The 23,742-nt window shown below is 47.8% G+C and overlaps 1 protein-coding gene across 5 annotated transcripts in view; it reads left to right on the top strand.

Moving 5' to 3' along the window:
• Positions 1-23,742, top strand: part of LOC3289648 (uncharacterized) — a 139,870-nt gene that overhangs the window by 92,133 nt on the left and 23,995 nt on the right. For all 5 annotated transcript variants that reach the window (XM_061657777.1, XM_061657751.1, XM_061657763.1 and 2 more), the window contains exons 3-5: positions 10,564-10,826; positions 10,902-11,517; positions 20,123-20,470. In XM_061657777.1, the coding sequence (XP_061513761.1) occupies positions 10,564-10,826; positions 10,902-11,517; positions 20,123-20,470 (1,227 nt within the window). The remainder of the gene's footprint in view (positions 1-10,563; positions 10,827-10,901; positions 11,518-20,122; positions 20,471-23,742) is intronic.

The following is a 23,742-nucleotide window of genomic DNA, read 5'->3' as shown; positions in this document are numbered from 1 at the left end:
ACCACCATTTCGTCGTAACAAATACTCCCACAAACAGACGTCCAGCGAAACTTGCTTGATGTAAATAATAATTTCTGCCCTTTTCATGCTAGCACCATACCCAGGCACCCCCCTCAAAAGCTGCCTTATTATTCTTTTCGTCTAGTAGTCGCGTTTTTTCCCTTCCTTTCCCCTCCCCCCTCCCCTTCAAAACTCAAATCGATACCGCCGTTTTTGCGTTTACAGTGCAGACGGGACTCGGGTGCAGCAACCGAACCACTTGCTGCAAATCGGGAAGTCTTTCCAACACTTTCTTCCTTCCTGTTCTGTTTCCAAATGCATACCCCGTTCCCTCGTCAACCCTGATTTAAAAGGAGCGGAAAAGGAGTGAGGGCGGGGGTAGGAGAAAGGGCAGAGGTTGGTATATCCAATCCCACACCCACACCGGGCATGCGGGTGACTATTTGAAGGGCGCAAGCGTAACATCATATTTTACACCATCCTGTGAAAGCTCATAAATCATCAACCCCGTGCTTCCCCCGTTGCTGCCATGTTTTCGCGCCACTGCCGCCCTTCAAAAACCCGGCACCATTTGTGTCTTCCATGTGTCGGTGTATGGGGGAGGGTGGTTATTCTGCACCACTCTTCTTTCCGCCGTTCTGCGCTTTCCCGCGAGTTGCGCGCGTACACGTAAAATTGCCACATGAACATGACAGTTTACAAAGCGTAGGGGGGGGGGGGGGGAGAGGGGACCTTTTGGGGCGATCGTGCACAGTGAGGTGTGTTACTCCCGCCCGGTGGGCAACTGGTTTTTGGACAATTTATTCCTCGCACAATTAACACTTCACAGAATAGCCCCGCGTGTGCTGCTGCCATCGGGCTGGCAAGGATTGTAAGGTGTGACAGTGTTTTTCGGGGAGGGCATTTTAATATGGCGTCGGTGAGAGCTTTCCTTCGCCAATGGCCAACGGGGATGTGCGTTTGCAGCGGTCAGCTGTGAAAGAACCGGCTTAAAGGAATACCCAACCATGTAGAACTGCTGCTCGGTTTAAAAACATAAAAATCTTACTCAATCAGAATTTTCACCTAATGCTTCCATTCAGGGTTCATTCGAATTGCGAGTCAAGAATCAATCTTAAGATCGATCTTCAAGTATTTATGGAATCTTGTGAGTCACCAATGCATCAGTCATGACCATGTACAGCTCTGTAATGGGTCACTTATCTTCCATGTTTCGGAAAAGCTCTCCAATTTTCAATTCGTTCTCTTTAAACTTCCTAAATCATTTTTTGTGCTATTGAACCTACAGATATTTTTTTTAATTTCAGAAGTCTTTTAGATTGAATCCCAACCGTAACTCTGTAGTAGCAAGAACGAAAAAGAAAAAGAAAAAGAAAAAGAAAAAGAAAAAGAAAAAGAAAAAGAAAAAGAAAAAGAAAAAGAAAAAGAAAAAGAAAAAGAAAAAGAAAAAGAAAAAGAAAAAGAAAAAGAAAAAGAAAAAGAAAAAGAAAAAGAAAAAGAAAAAGAAAAAGAAAAAGAAAAAGAAAAAGAAAAAGAAAAAGAAAAAGAAAAAGAAAAAGAAAAAGAAAAAGAAAAAGAAAAAGAAAAAGAAAAAGAAAAAGAAAAAGAAAAAGAAAAAGAAAAAGAAAAAGAAAAAAATAAGAAGAAGAAGGTATAGATAGTGCATTCAGTTTCTAAATCAGGACCGACTCATCACTCCAAAACCATCTTCCTATAATATTTTTAAAGTTCAAACATTTTTGTCCAATGCGTCGCAATTCATTGAATACTTATTCCAATTTTGGGCGCTACATATACGAGAGACATAAATCCTAGAGATCCATGAAACCTTACAGCTCTTCACCAGACATCTTCGATGCTATATGGCTCATCGTTTAAAAATGTTGAACATCTTCTTCCACGACATTGATTAGTTTTAAAGATTCGTCGAGATTCCTGATACTTCATAATAAGTTTCATACTCCTCATACTTATGAATGACGACGCTCATCGCTCTTAGGCGATCCACCAATGTGAAGGCTCTGAATATCCTCAATATCTTAACCCATCATCTTAACTTTTATCCACACACACATGTACCACTGAGCCCACTGTGCGCCCGAGAGAGCGTGAACCGAAAACCGAAAAAGCTCTACCATCCGCTGCTGCGGCTGCTGTCGGTACCGAATGCCGCTAAGCTTCAGCCAGTAAATTTGCCAGCGAAGGAGCCCGCTGAGCAGGGCCGAACGTGTCCCACCCAGCCGCGGACGTTAAGCGTTAACCGGCCCGGAAAACGCACCGGAAGCGGCAAAGTTCCGGGCTCGCGATTTGAGTTGCAGCCTCGCTGCAAGAAAGCGCCGCTTCGCGCCAATCGTCGCCCGGGGCTTTGTGACAGACCAGGCTACCAAGGCAGGCGGAGGAGGACGGGCAAGTGGTCGGGTTTTGATTGAGTAGATTTATTGGTGTATTATTTACGAGCACCGAAAACACCGTGTGAGTGGCAGTTTTGACGAGCCACGACACAGAGGAGGTTTGGAAGTAAGGTGGAAGAGGGAGGAGGGAAGGGAAGCGGGGGGACACATGTATCCATCTCGCTATGTTTTATGTGCACCCGGTGGATTACGCTCTCCGTGTGCCTGTTAAATGTTTCATGATACATTATACCTGTTTATGTTTTTTTTTTCGTTCTTCTTCTTCACCCTAAAAGCATCCCAGATGAAGAGAAAATGAAGCAATCGATATAAACCCAACACCGTAAAAATACTCACACAGACAAACGTTACTAAATCCTACCACACTTTCCCCGATGTGATAGCCGGGGGGCGGGGGCAAACCGGTTTTATGTGTATCAATATCAACACCTTTCCAACAACAACAACAGTAAGCAAACAAAAAACAATGCACAAAACAACTGCGGCCCCAAAAATCCTTAAAAGCGATTAAATTAATTACGGTTAGCAATGAAATGCCGTGCACGTTGCATACCTTCCGGCTGAAATGATGATTTCGCCCGCTCGCGCGCTGCGTGTGACGCGCAAACCGTGGGGGGGGGGTGCGGATCAGCGTGCCGAGCGCGCGATGACGTACGGTGTTGCCGTCCAGCAGACACACACACACACTAACTCACACATACAGACTCCAAATAGAGGGCTCTAACACCGGGAGAGCAATAAAAAACACAGATAAGCGATAAATTCACACGCCTCCGAACGCGCTTTGCCAGGCGACGAGCAGGGAGCAGGAGGCCTCCCCTCCTGCTTCCCTCAGCATTTTATTCCCTCCTTCCCCGCCTTCCCCGCCTCTGCCAAAGCGGTTTTGTAGGTGGGGTGATTAAAGGATCGCTTGCAATAAACTTTCTCTGGTCGTCGGCACAGACACACACACACACACACACACACCAAAACTCACCAAAGCGGCGGCGAGACACAGTGCGGGGTCAGGGGTCTCTTCAGCGCAGAGCTGCACGGAAATGAATTGAAAAGCAGCAGCAGGCGTGAACCGAAATGGAGCCGCCAAAACCGACTTGCCGAAACCCGAAAAGTTTTTCGCCCAAGTGCATAAATTTATCAATTCATTCGGCTCAGCCCCGGAGTGGCGTGGGGCGAGATGTGGTGTTTGAGGTGTGCCGGTGTTCCACCCCAGGCAGTGCCAGCTTGCCGCGCCGCCCGGCCTCGGCTTTTGTGCGACGGGGCGAGGATTTAAAGATGGTAATAAATTTGAAATTCCCCTCAATTCCGTAGGCGCTTTTCCCACTCTTTCTCGCTCTTTCGCTCACTCTCGCCGCTTATGCAATGCGTTTTTGCACTCCACGGAATCCACCTTTCAGAGCGAATCACACGCACACACACACACACACACACACACACACCGGCACAGACACACATTTGTACGAATGCATTTATTCACGAACAAGGTCGAGCATTCAATATTCATTCCAATATTCAACAGCAAAGCGGGACAAAACGAGGGCAAACGTACATTTGCGGCGGCATTTTCCCAGTGCGAGCGCGCGCGTGTGTGTGTGTGTAAATGAATTTTCTACCGTACAGGAGGGAATGTTCCTTTATTTTAGAATTATTGAAAATTCCTTCACCGCTTTTTTGTTTGCAAATGGCAGGGAGGAAAACAAAGGCACTATCTTTTTTTTTTTTTTTGTTTGAGGAAAAACGTTCGAAAGAAGCGAGTTGCGGAGATCAAGTGCGTGTGAAATCGTATCCCTTCAGCCCTTAGCCCAGCACAATACGAACTGCTTCTTGTTGTGAATGAAAAAAACTCCATTTTGCTTTTTCTTGTTGTTTAGTGCGATCGAATCGAATTGGAATCGAATCAATTGGAAACCCGATCCTTGCCACACGTATCCCTTTGCAACGAGCGGAACGGAGCCGGAAAGGGATTGAGGGATTAGCACCGAGACGGGGCAACGCAAAACGCAAAACAACGGATCCCGGCAGTGCCGGTGCGGCGAAGATAAGGCAATGCGAAACCACTCAGGCCCTCCGGGGGGGGGGGCGGAAAAGTTGAGCTTTATTTGAAGAAGATGAGCAAAAGATGAAAAAGAAAAAAAACGCACACATTTAAAAGAACCCATCCCGGTGAGGGAGGAATTAAACGCGCTGCTCTCCCCCGGAAGATCGATGCCGATTCCTTTTTCCAAGTGAGGCACTTCCATCGCCCGATTACTTCAATCCGATATCGGATTTAGTTCGCATTGAGGGCACGGGAACGGCAAAAATCAATGCCAAGGGTAAGAGTTTTGTCACTAGAAAAAAAAAGAGGGGAGTGGGTACATACCCGTTGGCATTACTTTCTACACACACACACACACACACACACATCCGGTCGCTTTGATGTTCGCTCTTCCTTTGCCGTCCTTCCTTTCGCTAGTTTTTCGTTCACCGTCGCTAGTGAGGCGGAAAACTGAAGCAGCAGCATCGCGGGCGCGAACGGAATATAAGGCGGCTCCCCTTTTGCCTCTCGGATCACACGCTCGGATCACATTAAATCCCCGTTCTTGCGGGGAGCGTGCCTAGGCAAAAAGTCGCAGATAGTGAGGTTATTTTTTGCCTTGCCCCACTGTCCCTCGGAACGCCGTTGCGCGCTGAGGGAATGGTAATGCCGTATCCACTTCCCCAGCACACTCAGTTTCACTTCAAATAAAGTGTGTTGGGAGGAAGAGGCGGGGGTAGGTGAAGAGCGTAGTGACGAGCGTAAGAAATAAATGAACCTTATTGGAAGTGCAGCGAATGTGGCGCGCGCAAATGGGGACTGGATTGGAAATTTAATTTATATTTAACTCTGGCACACGCTGGAGCAGCAAGCGTTGAACCAAAAAAAAAGAAGGAAATAGATTCCGATCAATCCATCGGGTGATGCTTTTCAGTACCGTACGAATTAAGGAGGACAAAATTGACATGATTTCAGTCGCTTTCTTTTTTAGCTTGAAAATGTATGTAAAGAACGCTATTTGCACTAAAAACGCTTCAAATATCGCGACAGAACGTCTAATTGCATACCTGCAGGCGCTTTTACAACAGTGCACAAATAGTGAGCATAAACGAGCAGGTTAGTTTATACTAGCGCGTTTGCAACGATCCAATCTAACAAACAGAAATGTTTATTCAATGCTTTTTTCTGGCGAATGTGATTGCCCCTTTCAATAGATCATGTTTTATGATGTTCCGTATGTATTTAATTACTTTTTTTTACTATTTACTTTTCGGCTGCTACATTTTGCCATGTGCAAAACAGATTTCTACAATCCAATTGCATACCTGTAGGCGCGAAATAACCCTTCTAGTAGCGTGAAAGTGTTTGAGATTATATTTTCAATTTTTTTTGTCTGTTATATGTCAAACCAATGCTTTTATTTTCTCGGGAGGGAACAAACAATGAAAACATAAATAAAACATGTCCTTTCGAATGGAAAAAGGAGCGAAGAAAACCTTGGAAAACAGTGTGCCATCCATTGGCAGATAAAGGGGGAAACTAAAACCGCATCCGGGCCGCTGAAACTGTCCATATCCTTCCGTTAAGTGATTGATGTTTGAAGATTTCAACCCAAATCGTTCCCATTAAACCCCCTCCACCCCAACCCCCCCCCCCCCCCCACCTCCCCCCTTGATTCACACATCTCGCACACATGACAGCACACCAAACATAACCTTCAAAACTCTACTCAACCGAAGTATGCGAAGATCATAAAAATAACACATCAATATCGAGAGCAATAAAAGCGCAAACACTTGCAGAACTTGCCCGTGCCGCTCGCCCTGCCCCTGCAGCCCAGAACTGGAAATGGTACAATCGGCGGCGGCGTAAATATTTATCACCTCATGAGGCGCCACCGCCCCGAACCCATCATCCCGAGCTTTACGATCCGAACGAGCGTCACTGTAAACTATCGAGATTTTATTGGATGCATCCGAGCGGGGTGGGGGGGGGAGATGTGGTCTGCACATGCATCTTCCAAGCGTAGCCGAGCAAACGGTTCCGATGATTGACATTCGGCGCGCCAGAGGACCCAGTTCGTTTCCCGGGGTCTTGCTCCATCTCTCGAAGGAATCTCGAAGACGCGTACCGAGCCATTCATCACCATCCTTCCGGCACCGCCCCACCGCTCCTCGCCCCTCTGTACAAATCTTCAATCACACACACACACAAATCAATTTTCAATCGACCGGGCGCTCTGTGCGCGCTGTGAAAGATAAAGCGAGTGGAGTGCAGATTGTGCAGTTGATTAAATTCAGCCCCGCTTTCCGGCCCCTTTTTGGCTGCCCCTCTTCCCACGCATGCATCGGCCGCTGCGTCTTCCGGGCGTGTTCCGGTTCGCTTTCTTTGGCCGGGCTGCCAGACGATGGGAGATTGATAGCGAGCGCCACGTCCCCCGCATGTGTTTGCTTTGACTGCTCGGCCTCCGGTTTTGCTGGGGCAGGAAAACTTGTGCGCCATACTGTCTGCTTCCCGCCTTTTGGGGGGGGGGGAGGGAAGTAAGTCGTCCGTCCAACCGGGGCCTGCCTGGCTGGGCGGAACAAACATTATGGAAACAATCCGAGGGAGAATAATAGTGTTTTTTTTTGTTTCTTCCGCAAAACCCGTCAGTCAATCAATCGCAGATGCAGATATCAATTCATTAGAATCAAGTGATCGGCGAGAGAAAGAGAGAGAGAGAGAGAGAGAGAGAGAGAAAGAGAGAGCTTCCTGCAGCTTTGTTCAAACACACCCTCGATCCGGTTTCCAGTTTAAAGCAGCTGGCAACACTGCGCCAGTGCGTATCAATCTTGATGCATACCTTTAGGCGCTTCGAGTGTAAATCTGCCACCCAGATCGATGATAGCGCTCGTGTGTGTGTGTGCGTGTGTCTGTGTGTGTGTGTGTCAAAAGCAGCCAGAACAGGCAGTCGGAAACTACGCAATTGCAAACATAAATTCCGAGTCGCAGCGTTCAGGCAATACTTACACCCGCATTTAATGTGCGCAAAAAAAGGGAAAATTTGAATTTTATCACCACTGAGTTGGAAGTAGCAACGGAGGGGTGGGGGGAGGGAGGGGACAAAAACGAACACAAAACTTAGATGTAACGTCCAGGCACGAGGATGAGCTGATGGCAGCGTGCTGTGTAGCCGGCGGTAGGTGTTTGCCTTTGATTTACTTCTACCCAGTTGATGACGTGCGCGCGGCAAAATTCAAACTCCAGGGCTGTGCAGGCGGCACCGGGGGCATGATAAATCAAGGCAGCTTTACCGGTTGCCGCACGGTCCCCGAACAGTCGCTCGCTTTTCGCCACCCACCAGGGGACCCACCTTGGTTTTTGAAACTGTATTAAGCCAATTTTGTCCCATTGCATACTTTCAGGCGCCTTAAGTTAGACAATTTGCAGCACGGAATTGCTTTAACGGGAGCTTGTTCGGCGCAACTACTAACAAGACTTTTCAGAAGCAGCGGAAAAGTGAATATTGCCATCTCTCTCTCTCTCTCCTTCTCTCGCGGGGCTGCCGGATGGAAAAGCAATCAAAAACTGACCCGGTTGACGAGATTCGCGCTCCATCTCACCAACTGCTGAAGATGAAGCTGTCGATTTAAGCTAATTTCCTGCCGTCCAACTTTACGCCGGATCCGCATCCCTCCCCCTGTCGAGAGTGTTGGTGTTACGCTGGGTGACTTTTTTTGTTTTTTTGTTGGCCTTCTCATTCTCTCTCACCGTTTCGTTTCGATTTCCGGGCGTGAAAGTAAAAATGGAATTGCAGTCAACTAGAAAAAACACACACACACACACCGTGATGGAAGCAGGGCAAAGATGGATCACCTGCAACTCACCAGCTTCGCGCACATATATCGTTAGTTACATACAAACACACACATACACACCTAGTAACCATAAATATCCAACTGAACCGTTCGGTTCCAGTTTTGGGCTTTGAGTTGAAGCTTCTTTTTTTACCCTAAGCGTACGAAAAATAAATGTGAAAGAAATTCAATTAAAAACCTTGCTCGTAGCGGACACACCAAACTTTTCCTGCACCACAAAACCGTCGAACCACATTGCCGGCGCCGTTCGATGGAGTGTCACTGGAGGGCGTACTGGGCGTCTGCTCAATAGCTCGGGGTGGCGCAGGAGGGCAGGAAACAATCCATTTTTAAAAGCAATTCTTCACTTTGACTGATAGTGAATGATCCGCTCAGTGGCCGGGAGAGTTCCCGGTCTCTCCCGGTTGTATAAATCTTGATTTTCGTGGAGCGACAAGCCACCGTCCAAGCTGGACGCTATGGGGAAGCAATTGAAGGTCGGTGCAAACTTTGTGCAATTTATTTTTAGCAAAACTGTTCTGCCGGGGCCCACGGGGTGTGGCTTATTTGAGGGTTCTTTTTTATATAGCTCGCCACGTCACGGCGATTAGAATTAATCGACCAGCATAACATAACTGGGCGTACCGTAAATCGATCGGCTCTATTTGCCCAACCAATCCGAAACGAATCCAATGTTGCGCTCCGTGGCGCATCGCAACACTGCACACATCACCCGTAATTGTGTGTCACAGTCGTAACGCTGTGTCGGCGCGTAACGTTCGACCCGCGGGACGGTGACGATGTACCAGGGGGAGCTAGCCCAAGTAACAGCTTGCCGCTCTAGCAGGTCCAGTTATAAAAACGAAATAAAAATCAATTTCACATATTGATTTTCTACCATTTACTGCATGTGTCAAACAGTTCAGCAGCAAGGACAGTGAAAGTTTAGGTGAAATAACCAAGGCGTGTTTATTTAGATGGTGAATTGTTAGCGCGTTGCGCGGGCGCCATGATTGAGAATTGTTATGTCAAATCGCATACATTTTCCTATACCCCTCCTCCAGCCCTTCGCGATTTTAATACCGGAGCCCCCAGTATTGTTATGTCAAGTCGTGAAATGTCAATTTGCTCTGAAGCACTTCACCATCCTAGTATCCATACACCTTGGAAATAACAAAGGGATACGCAAAGTGTTACTTGGGAAGCAATGCTTGCAGGTCCCAATGCTCTGATTCACTCTAAAAGTACAGTGATAAACCGTGTAGAAAGCGTCAACATTTCGTTTGTGCGTGCGAATGACCATGTTCTATTGGATGATGATGGCGTTCAATTCGTTTTAGATTAATTTGCTTTAATATTTGGTGAAAAAAGAAGCCACTATTTGTACGGCGTTATTTGGTGAGAATTCGATGCTTTTTTGTATAAAATGAGTATACGACCACTAATAAGAATTGGAAACGTTAATCACCAAAGGATAGAGAAGAAAGCATCGAAAAATACACTTCACAGTCGATTTTAAAGGGCTTGTATTAAAATTCCCTTAAACTGGTGCAGTTGAAGGAAAGTTTAAGGCGTCAGTTTAAGGGAAATAGCACGGAACCCCAATGTTCGAGCTCGAGAACGTCAATTGGGATAATTTATGGTGTTTCGAGCACCATTCGAGCAGATCAGGAATACAAATTTAGAACAAATGTCACTTGGGACTGTGACATGGGCGTAAAAAAATAATGATTGTCCATTTTATTGGTTTTATGACATTTTGATTTAAATTATTGGACTTTATTTACTATCATTGAATGGGCTGAGGCTTAAATGAAAATTAAAATTGTTTAAAAACAATTTTTGACCAGTAGCTGTTTTAACTATCCCATAGTGCAAACATCAAAACGTCAGCCGTACGTTGACGTTTGCTTAAACTGAAGTAAATAGTGATTTTGAACACGAAACGTCGCTGGTTTCGAATTGGATTTTCGACACTCGGGAAAACATGCGTGTAATCTGTAACTTTCGTTAAACGTAGTAAAGAAAACCAAATTTAGCTGAAAAAACACTGCATTCGTAGTTCGATCGTACGTAATCTCTCGTTGCTGTGAGTAGTGCCGTGTAATTAAGCGAATGGTCAGCGACAAGCGCGACACGGATAAAAGCCAATTGCATCTCGGTTGACCCGGCACAAAACCACAGCAAACACACGACCTCGACCACTATTGACAGTGACAGGCGTGTTGTAATGCCCTCCCCTCGCAATGTTTCATTCAGTCGATACTAACTTTGAATGGTTTTGTGCCGGATCTAATTACAGGTGATCGCCTCATCAGTATCGCCGGTGAGCCGCCCGAACGTCAGCGCGAATCGTTCCCGGAACGAGCGGAACCAACGGCAGCAGCGCAAGTGAAACAGAGCCCCATCGTTAGTGGCAAAACAGCGCCGAAAACTAGCAATTCCGTACCGCAAACTGCTCCCACTGGAGAGAGTAATGAACCGAAGCCGAAGCTAAACAGTAACGGTGCACCGCCCGCAACCGTTTCCTCCTTTCTGGCGGACAGTTACAACGCGTCCGATAAGGTAGGCCTTACAACAGTGTACAAAACGCCCCGTCTTACCGTCCTAACCCAAACCGGGCTCCTCCTCTTCTTACAGGTGCTTCAGAAGCTCGTGCAAAGCTTGGGCCGCTCGCTAAACACCCGCAAGCGCGATCGGCTCGAGGCGAAGCGGAAAGGTGGCACCAGCTGGCTGCGGCGCGTACCGGGCTGCTGTGCCGGTACGGGCAAATCGGTGTCACCGCCGGCACGCGACTCGCTCATCTCATCGCAAACGGGCAGCAGCTTACGGTACCGCAACGAGCGCAACCGCCGGCCGTGTGGGGAGAGCGATCCACTGCTGTTCGCTGCCGGGCCCGACGCACAGCCGGACCGGCAAGAGGCTGCCAGCGAGCACCTTCTATCCCGCTGCTGTGATGGTTCGCTCGACGGCACACGGTTTCAGCTCGATCTTCCGGACGTGGAACCGGCTGTAGAGCTTACCTGTTACCATCACCACGACCACGACGACGACGACGAGGACGACGAAGACGAAAGCGACGATACCGACCAAGGCATCATCCACCACAACGAACGAACGTGCGCCCTGGAACGCAGTGCCAGTGAACGAGCCGATCGTAACCAGCGCACCCGAACGAATATGGGCGCGAATGTGTCCTCCTCCGCCCGACAGCACGCGAAAGGACTAACCAGTGGACGCAGGGCCCAATCCATAGGTGAGTGGAAATGGTTTCTAGTATACTTATCCAGCACCGGCTGTGTGCCGGAATTTGATTTGCAACCCAAAACCAGCACTAGATGAATGTAAATCCACATATTGCATACCTGTAGGCGCTTATAAGCGCCGTCTCATTATTATGTTCAGTAATGTCCGGGGAACTTAGTTCCCTAGTTAATTTGACACGGTTACAGGGTTGTGCAAGATGCTTCCGGGGATATTTAATAATTTTAGGAAGCGTGGAAAGGATTTTGGAAACGAAAACGCAATTCCCGAATGCCTCTTTACACCGAAGGACACACACCGAAAAACTGATTCAGGGACTATCGATCAAAGGCTGATCCCGAACCCATGTCGGTCCTAGAATTTTATAGAACTTCGGTTCATTGCCATCCTGGAACTGATTCCAAACCCATAAAGGTTTAAGAATCAATCGCTAATACACACTAGCCCTGCAACTGTTCCTAATTCCTTTTGCTGCTATTAGATTTGGTAGATGGAATTGGAATTTAGCTGTCAAAATCGATTCCAGCTCGAATTCTTGTCTGTAATGAAGTGTACTAACGCGCAGGGAATCTGAGTTGGAATTTGTTTCATTTTTTTTCTGTGTTCAATTTAATTGAAATTGGGCTTTTATGTACGTGTTTTCGCTCTCTGACAGTTAAATTCCTCCTCTCGGTGCAGAATCTACTTAGGGCAACCCGAATTCATTTTTTGAGCCATGGTATCTTCTGTCAAACGCGCTTCGACATACCGACTCCAATTCCAGCTACCAAATCGGTGCTATTAGATTTTCCGATCCTTTATCCTGACACCATACCATACCTAGAACTGCTCTGAAAGCCATATCGGCCCTGTAATTGATTCAGAAAGCATACCACTAAGCCCATGCCGGTCTTGGAACTAACCCCATATAAATCCTGGAACTTATACCTTCCGGTACTGAAACTCATCCCTATTAGTATCAGATGATGATCCCATGCTGGGTCCTGATACTGCTTCCTTGTTTATTCGGGCCCAAACATAGTACCTGTACCTCTCGCAGTCATGGAACTATCCAGTCCAGTGGTTTTGCTTTTTGTTCTTGTCTGTCGCATCGAGGGCTCCTGCAGTGCTTCAAACTCTTCAACTCGGACGACTTAACAGCATTTGTCTGTTGTGTGGGTTGAAGCCTCATTTGGACCCCAATAGCCAAGGACTGAGCCGGCTGCGACGAACTCGATAATCCTCAAAATAAGAGGAAAATTTGAAACTTTGTTAGACGTATAACCTTGTCCAGGTTGGATATTGTCATGCTTTAACACTAGAACCTACCAAGCGTTTTAAGCGTTTATGACAAAAAATGCTAGTAAGTGTGTCATAAAACATTTCAAAGAGCTGAATATTGGTTTAATATATTTGAGCTAAATTAAACTATTGTCATCTCCTGACATATTGTTACTTATGAAAAACAGCAGGTTAAACCCGCCAAAATTACTGGTACGGCATTTCTAGTGTTAAAGCTGGACCAGCAAAGAAGCTTTAGAGATGACTATCTATGTATTTAAAGGGTCTGAACCAATAGACATTTTCACGTTCCGAACGACAGACATTTCACCAGGTTCACAACATTAAATTCAAGCAATACACGCGCAGCAAAATACATTAAATAGTCAGAAGAAACATTTAAACATAAAAAAACCACGCTCCAAAAAGCGCGTGAATGTATAGCCCCAACAGAAAGAGGATTGTGTAAGAATGTTTGGATCTATATGTGCACGAAATGCCACTACCTTCTTGGCTGGCATAATCAGCTGCTGCTGCTGCTGTTCATACACAAAACGCGAACAGATAGAAACAGAAAATCTTGAAGAGCGCTCTTTTTGCTGCATCGCAACAACCAAAAAACCAGTATAATGGGGGGAAAGAAAGCACCGTGTTGAAGTGCCAGCCAGCCCCGTAAATGAATGAATAAAATATATAGAATTGACCGGCACGAGTTCATATGCAACACGCCGGCCAGCGCAACGAACACCGCACACGATGTTTCGATGTCTCGTTAATGCAGACAGACAGGGAACTACAGCCTCGCCGGTGTGCCCGTCCTGCAAAGTAACCGGAACAAAAGCACCGAGCAAGATCGCTCCAGCAATGCAGGAGCAACGGTGGAACGGCCCGGCGCACGGGAAAACATGAACCACCGAGGCCATTTTCTTATCCTCCTCGCAACCGGTCGGCACCGAAAACCGAAGCCGAACAGGAAGTGGAAAGCCGCACGGACCGTATCCGGTTCCGATTGGGGCTTCGGTTTTGTTGCGAGTGAGCACCCGCGGCACCGCTTGGGAATTGAAAGGGGGGGGGGGGGGGTAAAACTCCGGCGTATATGTCGACCATCGACTCGGAGTGCGGATTTTGAAGCGTCCCCAGACCGAGGACAAAAATGAGTCGACATATATTCTAGCGGGCGGTGCGGGCGTATTCGCTACCATCATTCCCCCTCGGGAGCAGGTTCGGTCATGCTGACATTTTCTCCGTGCCTGCGAGCAGCAGGGAAGCACTCGTGTTATCCCTCCGCGCGGTTGCTGCCCGGGTACTCCAGACGCGCGGGTTTGATTGTGTTAGGCGGCGCTCGATTCCACGATTTGATTTCATTTCTGTTTGCAAGATTGAGCGCTTGCCGGGTTGCGGCTTAATGCAATGAATCGATCCTCTTTCTTTTGCTTTTCCTATCGCCCTGTAATACTTTTTTTTTTGGTCCTAACGAGCCACTTGAACAGCAGAGCAGAGCTTTGTGCAACAGACAGCTGTACACTGGCAGCTGACCGGCTTACCAGGAGTGTCAAACCAGTTCAGAGCGAACGAAGGCAATGCCCGATTATCGTTATTGCTTCTTCTTTTTTTTTGCAACCAAGAAATTTAACTATTCCCAACGCTTACCAACTGCGTTAGGCAAACACTATTGATCGCGCTTACACGCAAAGCAATCAAACGGTTTGCAGTAAAAAGTGCACGGTCGGTGGAAAACTTCCAACGCAAAACGTGTACCACGGACTGTTCGCGGCGGAATCTTGAGGGGTTAAAATCCCCGGAAAATCCCCTCGCAGCTTCACAGGCTCATCAAAATCTGCTACCTGTCGGATTGTTTCGCGGAACACGGAGCGTTCTAAAATGCTGCTCGCCTGCCGGCCTTTCCCCCTCCCATGTCTCTCGGACATGATCGATCGGAGAAAGAAAAGGGGGAAAACAGCAGCAGCTAAGTGTTTCGTGGAAAGTTACACTCCAGCAACCATACGCGCTGGATCCTGTGTAAATAATGCTCTGTGTTCTCCCCCCTCCCTCGCACATTCAAGGACACACGCAAAGTGGGTCGTGCCTAAACAAAAAAAAAAAAAAACATCCAAGGAAAACACATCCCCGTACCGTAAGCGTATTGTGAATGGATTAAATGTTAAGCACTTTGACTTTGTTTTCCTTTTCGGTCTGTTTCGGCTGGCACCGGCACAACAAAAAAGGACAGAATGGAACGGAACCGAAACGAAGCGGTCAAACGCGCCGGACCCGGAAATCCTATTGATGTAAATGAGCCAATGAAAAATTAACGAACAAACTAATGGCTGAGAGTGCAGCACAATACCAAGCAAACAAGCGGAAAAAAATTGCTTCAAAATGGCTCTCCTTGGCGCGCGCGCGCGCTTGTCGGAAGACTCCTAATGTGTTTGGCGACGGGATGTGGTGCAAAAACTAGCGACAAGCAGCAGCAGCGGCAAAAGAAAGGGCGAAACAAACCAGAACGCTTCACGCAAGCCGGTAAAGAGCTGTGACAAACGGAAAAAGCGGATTACACCGGTTTTGGACGCGTGTTTCCGCTGCCAATGTTTTGGCCGTCCGCTCTCTAGCACCACGCCCCATCTGATCCGGTCGCTCGAAGTAACCTCCGTTTAATCCGATGTTGCCATATTTACAGCCAACTTTACGCGGGTGTGGGCTCCCATCGCGTTCGGAGAGCGTTGGAGCAGTGTTTTTTTTTTCTCTCTCTTTCGCTCGTTCTCTCGAAGGTGGTTTTCCCATCCTTCTCAACAGCTTCCAGAGCGGAAGTTGAGTAAGAGTGTGCGGAAGAAGCGACGGCCAGACACAGTAAAGCACATGCTAATCCTTCCCGACGGAGCCACATCGCATCCCGACGTGGGGCTGGACTGTTCATCCCGCTTCGCTTGCTTGCCACCCGTGGGAAAGTGAGCCAGCGCGAATGAAACGGAACCGAACAGGGCAACAGGGTGCGGGCACAATAGACAAGAAGAAGAAGACAGAAAAAAAACATGGAAATTGTTCCGAGCCGATTAAAGGATGATGGAATTGTGTGGGAGACAGAGAGAGAGAGAGAGAGAGAGAGGTAAAAAGCAATAAAACAAGATCGGAAAAGCGTGGAATGCAGGGTTGTTCAATTTCCGGCCAGCTGACAAGGGTAGGGCGGGGAGAGGACTGTTGTAAAATGATGCCAAGCTCACATCCTGTGTGAGTGTACCTTTTCTGCTATTTTTGTTGTTGTTTGCTTCGCTTTTAATGCTTAGCAAACGCAGCAACCGGACCGGACGTAGTTAAGAGTGCATCGTACAATCCGCCGACTCGGGTACGCAAGCTGGGAAGTTTGAACCGCCCTTGTTTTCTGGGAAGCTTTCAACCCCTAAACGATTTAGGTAAATTGGCCGCGGGTCCACCACATCCGCGTGCAACAGTCATTCGTGGAAGAGTGCGGACGGTCGATACTGTACCGAAACAAGCGCCCGAAGCGTCGTGCACCTTCGTGGTACAATCGGTAACGCACGGATTTATGAAAACCCGCACTCGCGCGGGCATCGGATCAAATCCCAATCTTGTTTCAGTAAATAAGAATGTTGTTACTGTGTGTGCTGTGCATACTTTTAGGGGTGTATGAAACATCACAACATTTTCTAATGTGATATTGTAATTATTTTCAAGCCTAAATGTATGCAAATTGCAGCACAAAACTATATTATTAGGACACTTTTTCCCGATAACTCTCGGCAGCGAGCAGAAAACCCCTGGAAATGTCTCTTTTTTTTTGTTACCCTTTGTTTGTTACACGTACCTTGCTTATGCGCACTTCACTCTATATTGAATTCCAGTAAAAGATTATGTCACTGTGCGGCTACCTAGCAGAAAAGTTCATCGCTGAACAGTCAATACTATAGATGTGTGTGTGTGTGTCTGTCTCGGGAGTCAATTCTCCCACCAGAGCGACCTTCCTCGGAGGATTGATAGTCTCCGTTCGAGCAACTTCCTGCGTGGAGGGTGAGGCTGGAAAAGTTTCTCGGCATGCAGAGAGAAAAATTCCCAATATATTTTACCCGCTCGCCGTTCGACCATCCGGCCCCCGGAAAACTATTCCCCTCCCCCATTTGGTCGCGTCCATCGGTCGAGAATAAGAGGAATCCCTTGCGCAGAGCTGCTTCACGAAACCGACCGATCGACCGGGGGCACCAAGGGTCGAAAGAAATCATAATGCCAAAAAAAGAAAAAAACCCTCCCGCCCGGTCCGTCGGGAAGCGGGACACTCCCATGGCTGAGAGAGGTCCGGTTTTCAGCAGGATCGATTATGTAAACTGTGTCGGGCCAAAGTTTTGGCCGCTCATAAATAAAATATCCCTGACCAGCGTCCAGTGTTTCTGGCTTTTGCTGGCCGGGGCTGGCCGGGCGAGCCAGCCGGAAGGTAAATTTCAATAGCAAATCATCCATGTAAAAGCCTGTGCAACCCTCCGACCCCCCCCCCCCCCCCGCCACCCAGCGCTTCCCTGCACTGTTGAGGGGCGGGAAGTGTCTTGAATATTTTAATTCGTGGGTGGATTTTTGTTGTTGTTGTTGCTTCCCCTCTTTCGGTTGTTATTTTTGCTGTCATCCATCCACCGATGTGGTGGCGGTGGAAAACAAACTGCTAAACGAATGTTATAACATCCCGCATCGGGGGTTTTGAGAGTCCGAACGGTTCTGGCGCGTTGACGGACAGCCGGAGGCTTAAAGTTTGCGGGATAGAAGCTCGCTAGTTGAAAAGGTGACCTTTCCTGATTTTTCATCCGCTCTGTCTCATTCTAGCTCTGTTTGCTAGTGGCGTTTATTAATACCACCACCGTGAAAGAGGGGGATCATTAGACTTTCAACAGTCACACAAAAATCCCGGATACGTGTCCGTTGGTGCGCATGAATCGTGAACGGTTTCAGTTGCTTATTGCACTGCCCCGATAACCGAGTCCGTACGTAACGCTCCTGCATCGTGCCTACCTTCGCTGGAAAACATGTACGGGGATGCGGAGCAATGTGGCCATAGTTTGTGCCGGCGTTACTGAGCATCTCAAACCACTAGGATAAGCTCCTGATCGGTTTGGCTATATATGATGTGTTTAGGAGGCTAAGATTTGTTTGCCTAACGGAGAAGCAGGATTAATCTGATCTGCCTACGCGAGGCTCAATTCGTACAACTTTTGAGAACTTCTGCGTTCTTCGATATGATTTGCAAATTCCCATAATCACATCAAAATTACGTTGCCATTCTTTACGGAAAACATGACGCTTCATTTTATCTCAAAAGGATGTCACACTTTCTCGATTCTTCGTCGCATTACCGTAGGACTTAAATTGAAGTAACAGGCAATATGCAAAATGATCCTGTATAATTTTGTCTTTTTCTCGAGATTGTCAGCCAATCTTAAAATTTGCCATCATTTCTCGAGTCATTGCGATATTGTAAAGCATTGAGTCGTGAGTGTTAACCAGAAAAAGTGAGACATGAGTGTGTTTATAGTCATCACTCTTCAATGTACAAGCAAGTTTCTCGAGTCTTTCGATAAAGGGATTGAGTTATAATGGCATTATGTCAATGCATAAGTCTAGCATGCATGGCGAAAGCTGCAATGAACGCCACAAGAAATAGTATTCTAAAGAGAGCTTTTCAGGTTAACTGAAAGGCTTACCACACTTTCTCGAGTCTTCATTACATTAAGTCGTAATATGTAAGGACATAAACTACGTATAAAAACGAAGCCCTCACTCGAGAAAGCATGCCAAACTTGTTAGATAATGTGAAAGATCCCAACGACATTTTTTTTATTTCTCAAACCATGTACAAATACTTCACTGTACGAAATGGAATTTTGAAACATAGCTCCGGACTCTTACTACTGCCTCGTGTTGCTACGTGTACATTGCACCCCCGTACCCTTCGGAGGCAGAGATCAGCTCGCCACGCCTCGCCCTCGCACGAACCCGGACACCGGTTGCCCAAGACGCCTAATGCCACGGCAAATCCCGACCCTTGCCGGCCCACCGGTGGCGACCCCGGAGCCGGACTACTTCGCCGGATGAATAATTTAAAAGCACACCTACCCAATTACTGGTGCTCCCTGCGATTGAAGCGAAATCAATGGTGCGCTGGCTGTGCTCGTGCGCTCGGCGCTCGAGGGGTGCCAGGTGTTTCGCTCGTACTGGAGAATTTGCCCGGCCAGAATTTCCCCGGGCAGCCTGGCTCAAATCCTGGCCAAGACAGACAGTAAGAGTGGGAGAGCGAGGCTGTGAAGGTCTTGCTGAAGCTACCAAATGAGGGTTAACTGATGCTGCTTACCGAATGGCAAACCGGAACGTCCTCACCAGTGGCATTAATCTTCCAATCGAGATTGTGCATTCATATCCCATGTCCCCTCCTCCTCCCTTCCCCTTCGCCCCTCCTCAAGGGCGCCTACAGCCCAGTGGAAAATGGGCTGCGCGAACGCGCGTTTCGGTAAATCTGTTTCAACCTGCCAGCAGGCGAACCCAGGCCTGCCGAAAGGCTAATAAAATTTTATGCACAGCACAGGGGAAATAAGCTGGCTGCTGATACTGCTATGAATATTAACTGGAATTACGCCTCGAAGGCAAAGTGGGAAGGGGGTGGGGGGGATGGGGTCGTGGAGGCCAATTTCCCAAGCGATGGTTTGCGCGGCCAATGGTGTGCGCTGGACATGAGTGAAGAGAAGAGCAGAAAAAAACAATTTCAACATCCGGCCGTTCAATATTTTGCGCCCACGCACACACACGCTGGAAATGATTATTTTAAAGGGAATGAAAATGGGAAATGATGGGCAACGGTTCGGCAATCAACAGTTCTCTGCCCTTGCCTTCGACGGGATGCGTTGGCAATGATTGCCCCAAGGGATGTTGATTTGGAGAGGGGAAAATATTGTTTTTGTACCATTTTGAACGCAAACAAGCAAACTATGTAATGCCAAGTGTATACTTTTAGGCGGTGTTTGCTATTGTTTGCTGTAACATTTATATTATTTTTCAATTAGTGTTTATTCCCTCTATCAAGGATAACAATTAGCAGTTTAATATTAATTGCATACCTTTAGGCGCTTTTTGCAATATCTTGCCCATATTTTTACAATTTTTCCAATTGCATACTTTTAGGCGGATTTAAGTTATTTGCAACTATTATTTTAAATAGTTCTGATCACCTTTTTTGAACGAATTAAGCAAAATATGAAAAGTTGATTGCATACTTTCAGGCGTTTTTTTTTTTTTCAAAAAATATTTGTTGCTCATCAAAATTTCGACTCTCTTCGTGTCCCTTCGCGCAGATAATCTTAAGTCCGACACCACGCAGTACTTCCACCAGTACCACAACAACAACAACGGCGACACGTTCCATCAGCAAACCTTCCTGGCGGACGGGTCCGGCGTCGCTGCCGATGGCGACGGGCTCGAGAAGCAGCCGCCTCCACCGGATCTGGCCTGCCTGCCCGGTACGGGGCAGGTGGTATCGCCCGAGCACCAGCTCCAGCAGCAGCAGCAGCAGCAGCACCCGGATCACGTCATCTACGTCAGCCGCAAGGATCGGAACAAGTTCTGCGGCAGCCTGCCGAACCATCTCGACTTCGATGCGGCCACAATCGACCGGGACTGTGAGGCCATCGTCAAGCAGAACGGTAAGCTTTAGTATTATTATTATTCTTATTATTATTTTCTTCGCTCATAATTTTGGGAGCGATCCCTGTTCTGTATCGATCACTTTAAAGGCAAATTATTTATCGTCAAATTGAATTTGCTGCGTCCGTGCGGTGATGCGTCCCAGTGGGAGTTTTTTTTTTTTGTTGTCCATCCACACACCACCCCTCCCCAAAATCATTTTCCACCCCGGTTGATGGTTGTTGTTCTTTTCGATCAAAGGCGGGAAAGGGAACGGAGACGCAAGTACAACACTGAGACAGCGTGACAAACACCCCTGGGTGTATGTTAATTTTTCGCACCCACTCAACCCACCGCCCACAGGTCAGCCAGGCCGCCGCTAACGCCACCGCATGTGGCAAACGAACCGCACTGGCCAACGCCGCAACAACAACGGCTGCAGCAGTAGCAGCAAGAGGCAGAAAAACACACCGTGAGCACGCTTCAGAAAACCGTCGAAACATGTCGACAAACATTTTCACATTATAATTAAATTTTATCCTACCGTTTGTGTGTGAGTGTGTGTATGTGTGTGTGTCTCCCCTCTCCGCTCTCTCGTTACCGCCATCTTGCGGTAGCGCCATCGCTGCAGCCCATCCACATCGGAAAAGTCCTCTTTATCAGCACAGATAGTGCTGAGCGCTCCGAGTTCATTCGAGGGGGTGTCCTTTTTTTTATTTTTTTGTTCTTTTGCTCTCCTCCCAATGCACCCCTCCCCACCACCCAGCGATATATAGGTCTGGAATTTTGAACTTTATTTTTGCACTCCCTCTTCTTCTTTTTTTTATTGTTTGTTTGTCGTGCAGAGCCTCCAAAAAAAAGGGCGACAAACACTCTGTAATTGCTCGCTCTCATAGAACCTCTCATCACTTGAATGGATGTGTTAACTTTTTTGTTTTGTTGTTCATGTGTGTATGTGTGTGTGTGTGTGTGTGTGTGTGTGTGTGTGTGTGTGTGTGTGTGTGTGTGTGTGTGTGTGTGTGTGTGTGTGTGTATTTGTTTGGGAGAAAGTTTTACCGACTCGTTAAGCTGTTCATTTTGCTGTTTGCTGCTGCTGCTGCTGCTGCCGCTCCAGCGGCTCGTTGTGCGGCGTTCGGGTTGCGCCTGCAAGATAGGCAAACACGCACTGCATGCTACACTGCCTGGTTTGACAGCCCAAAACTCCGCTCGCAGCCCACTTACACACCCCGTTAGCATCTCGCCCTGCCGCAAGGGACAGCGGGGAAGGCTGTCCTCTTAAATCGGTTCCCGTAGGAACTGTGCACCACCCCTCTCCTCCGCCAACAAGAGTGTGGATGTAGTTTATGTTTCGCTTTGGGGGGGGGGGGGGGGAGTGGTTTATCCTCTCTACTACGCCGCCCCCACAGTCATGTAGATGGCACCGGAAGAAGGGTCTGTTGGTGTCGGTGCTGTTAGGGATCTGGGATGAGACGGCCCTAAAGTCGTACGACACACAAAAACTCCTCCACCACTTTGCTGAAGGCTTTTGTGGAGCCAAACACCGGCTACACCCACTCCCAAGTTGTGGGTTGGTGTGCACGACTCTTAATTTATGTACAAAATATGATGCGCAACGCCTCCACAACCTTTTGCAGTGCTTCTTGTCTCGTGTATAGAAAAAAAAGAACGCTCCTCCCCTGTCGCTTTCTGTAGAGTTCTTCTCGTTTGACCCCGACCAAGACCTCTCCCCCCCTCCTCCCCTGCTCGTTGGGTGAGGATAACCTCCATTTCATGTGTTCTTAATTTAATAAACTGCTAGAAATAATCACTGCAATAATAACGTCAAACGCAATCTAGGCCACCAGTGGGAAGGGGGATTCAGATTAGTGCAGGGCGATAGAGAAATAGAGAGAGAGAGAGAGAGTGAGAGAAGGGAAGGGACTAGTGATGGGAAAAATGAAGATTTCGTCGGAATCGATTCCGGTTAGCTCCGAAGTTTTCTGCAATCGATTCCGGATAGCAGGTCCGGAATCAGTTTCTGGATCGATTCCGGAATTGGTTCCGGAATTGGTTCTGGAATCAGAATCGGTTCTGGAATCGGATCCGGCATTGGTTTTGGAATCGGTTCCGGAATTGAAATCGGCTCCGGGAAACGGAATCGGATCTGGAATTGGAATTGGTTCCAGAATTGGTCACTGAATCGGCTCCGGAACCGACTCCGCAATCGGAATCAACTCTGGGATCGGAATCGGATCTGGAATTGGAATCGGCTCTGGAATTGGAATCGGCTCTGGAATTGGAATTGGTTCCGGAATTGAAATCGGCTCCGGAATTGAAATCGGCTCCGGAATTAAAATCGGTTCCGGAATCGGAATCGGATCTGGAATTGGAACCGGCTCCGAAATTGGAATCGGTTCCAGAATTGGTTCCGGAATTGGCTCCAAAATCAGAATCGGCTTCGAATAATGCTAAGTATTGATATCCGCAATAAATCCAAATTTATTTGTAAACGATCCATTCTCATGGAGATTCCAGGAATGATTTCGCTTGCGAAAGTTCTTATTTCAATTCAAGAACTGAATCTCGTTCCGGAGCTAATTCCATTTCTGAAGTCAATTCTGATTCCGTTGCCGGATGAAATTGCGATTGCCAGGTCAATTCCCAGGAGTTGACTAAGAAATCGGCTCTGGAGTCAACTCCGGAATTGGCTCCGGAATCGGAATCGGCTCCGGAATTGATTCCGAGCTCCCACCACTAGAAGAGACCACACCCCCACAGCAAAGCATCTTTTGCTGAGGCGCGGTCCTTTCATTCGGATCACTTTTTTTAATGTCTCCTTCCACTGTATTTCTCGCTCTATTCTCGTTTCGGAGGAGCTTTTTTTGTGTACTGAAGAACAGTGGCAGCTATCTTTCGGTGAGACAGTTTTTGTTTGACTCTTCGAGCGTTGCGACTCCCTCTCTTTCTCTCTGTAACGTCCCTCCGTTCACGCGCACCGGCACACAATGAAGATGTTGTAGGCGATTCCGCGCGTAGACGTAGCCGCGCTACACCCCAAAAGTCGTCGCAAACTACGGCCCCCGACCGCAACCGCGCTGTGGCGCGCTCCCCTAATGAGAGCGTCCCGTCCCGAGCTCGGCGGCTGGCTGAGACGACAAAGTCTCGTCTCGTTGCTGAGTGTGTGTGTGTGTGTCGCTTTGCTTGACTTTTCGGTTCCGGTTTCGGGCGGCATGGGATGGGAAGGAAGCTGGGAAGGATGGGTGGTTTCCGCTTCCAATTACGGCTGCGGGGGGTCCCGGGGGTCTTGCGTCCA

The sequence above is a fragment of the Anopheles gambiae genome, chromosome X (assembly GCF_943734735.2).
Source record: "Anopheles gambiae chromosome X, idAnoGambNW_F1_1, whole genome shotgun sequence".
Taxonomy (NCBI): Eukaryota; Metazoa; Arthropoda; class Insecta; order Diptera; family Culicidae; genus Anopheles; species Anopheles gambiae.
The sequence above is the reverse complement of the archived record's forward strand: the minus strand, read 5'-3'. Positions and strand labels throughout refer to the sequence as shown.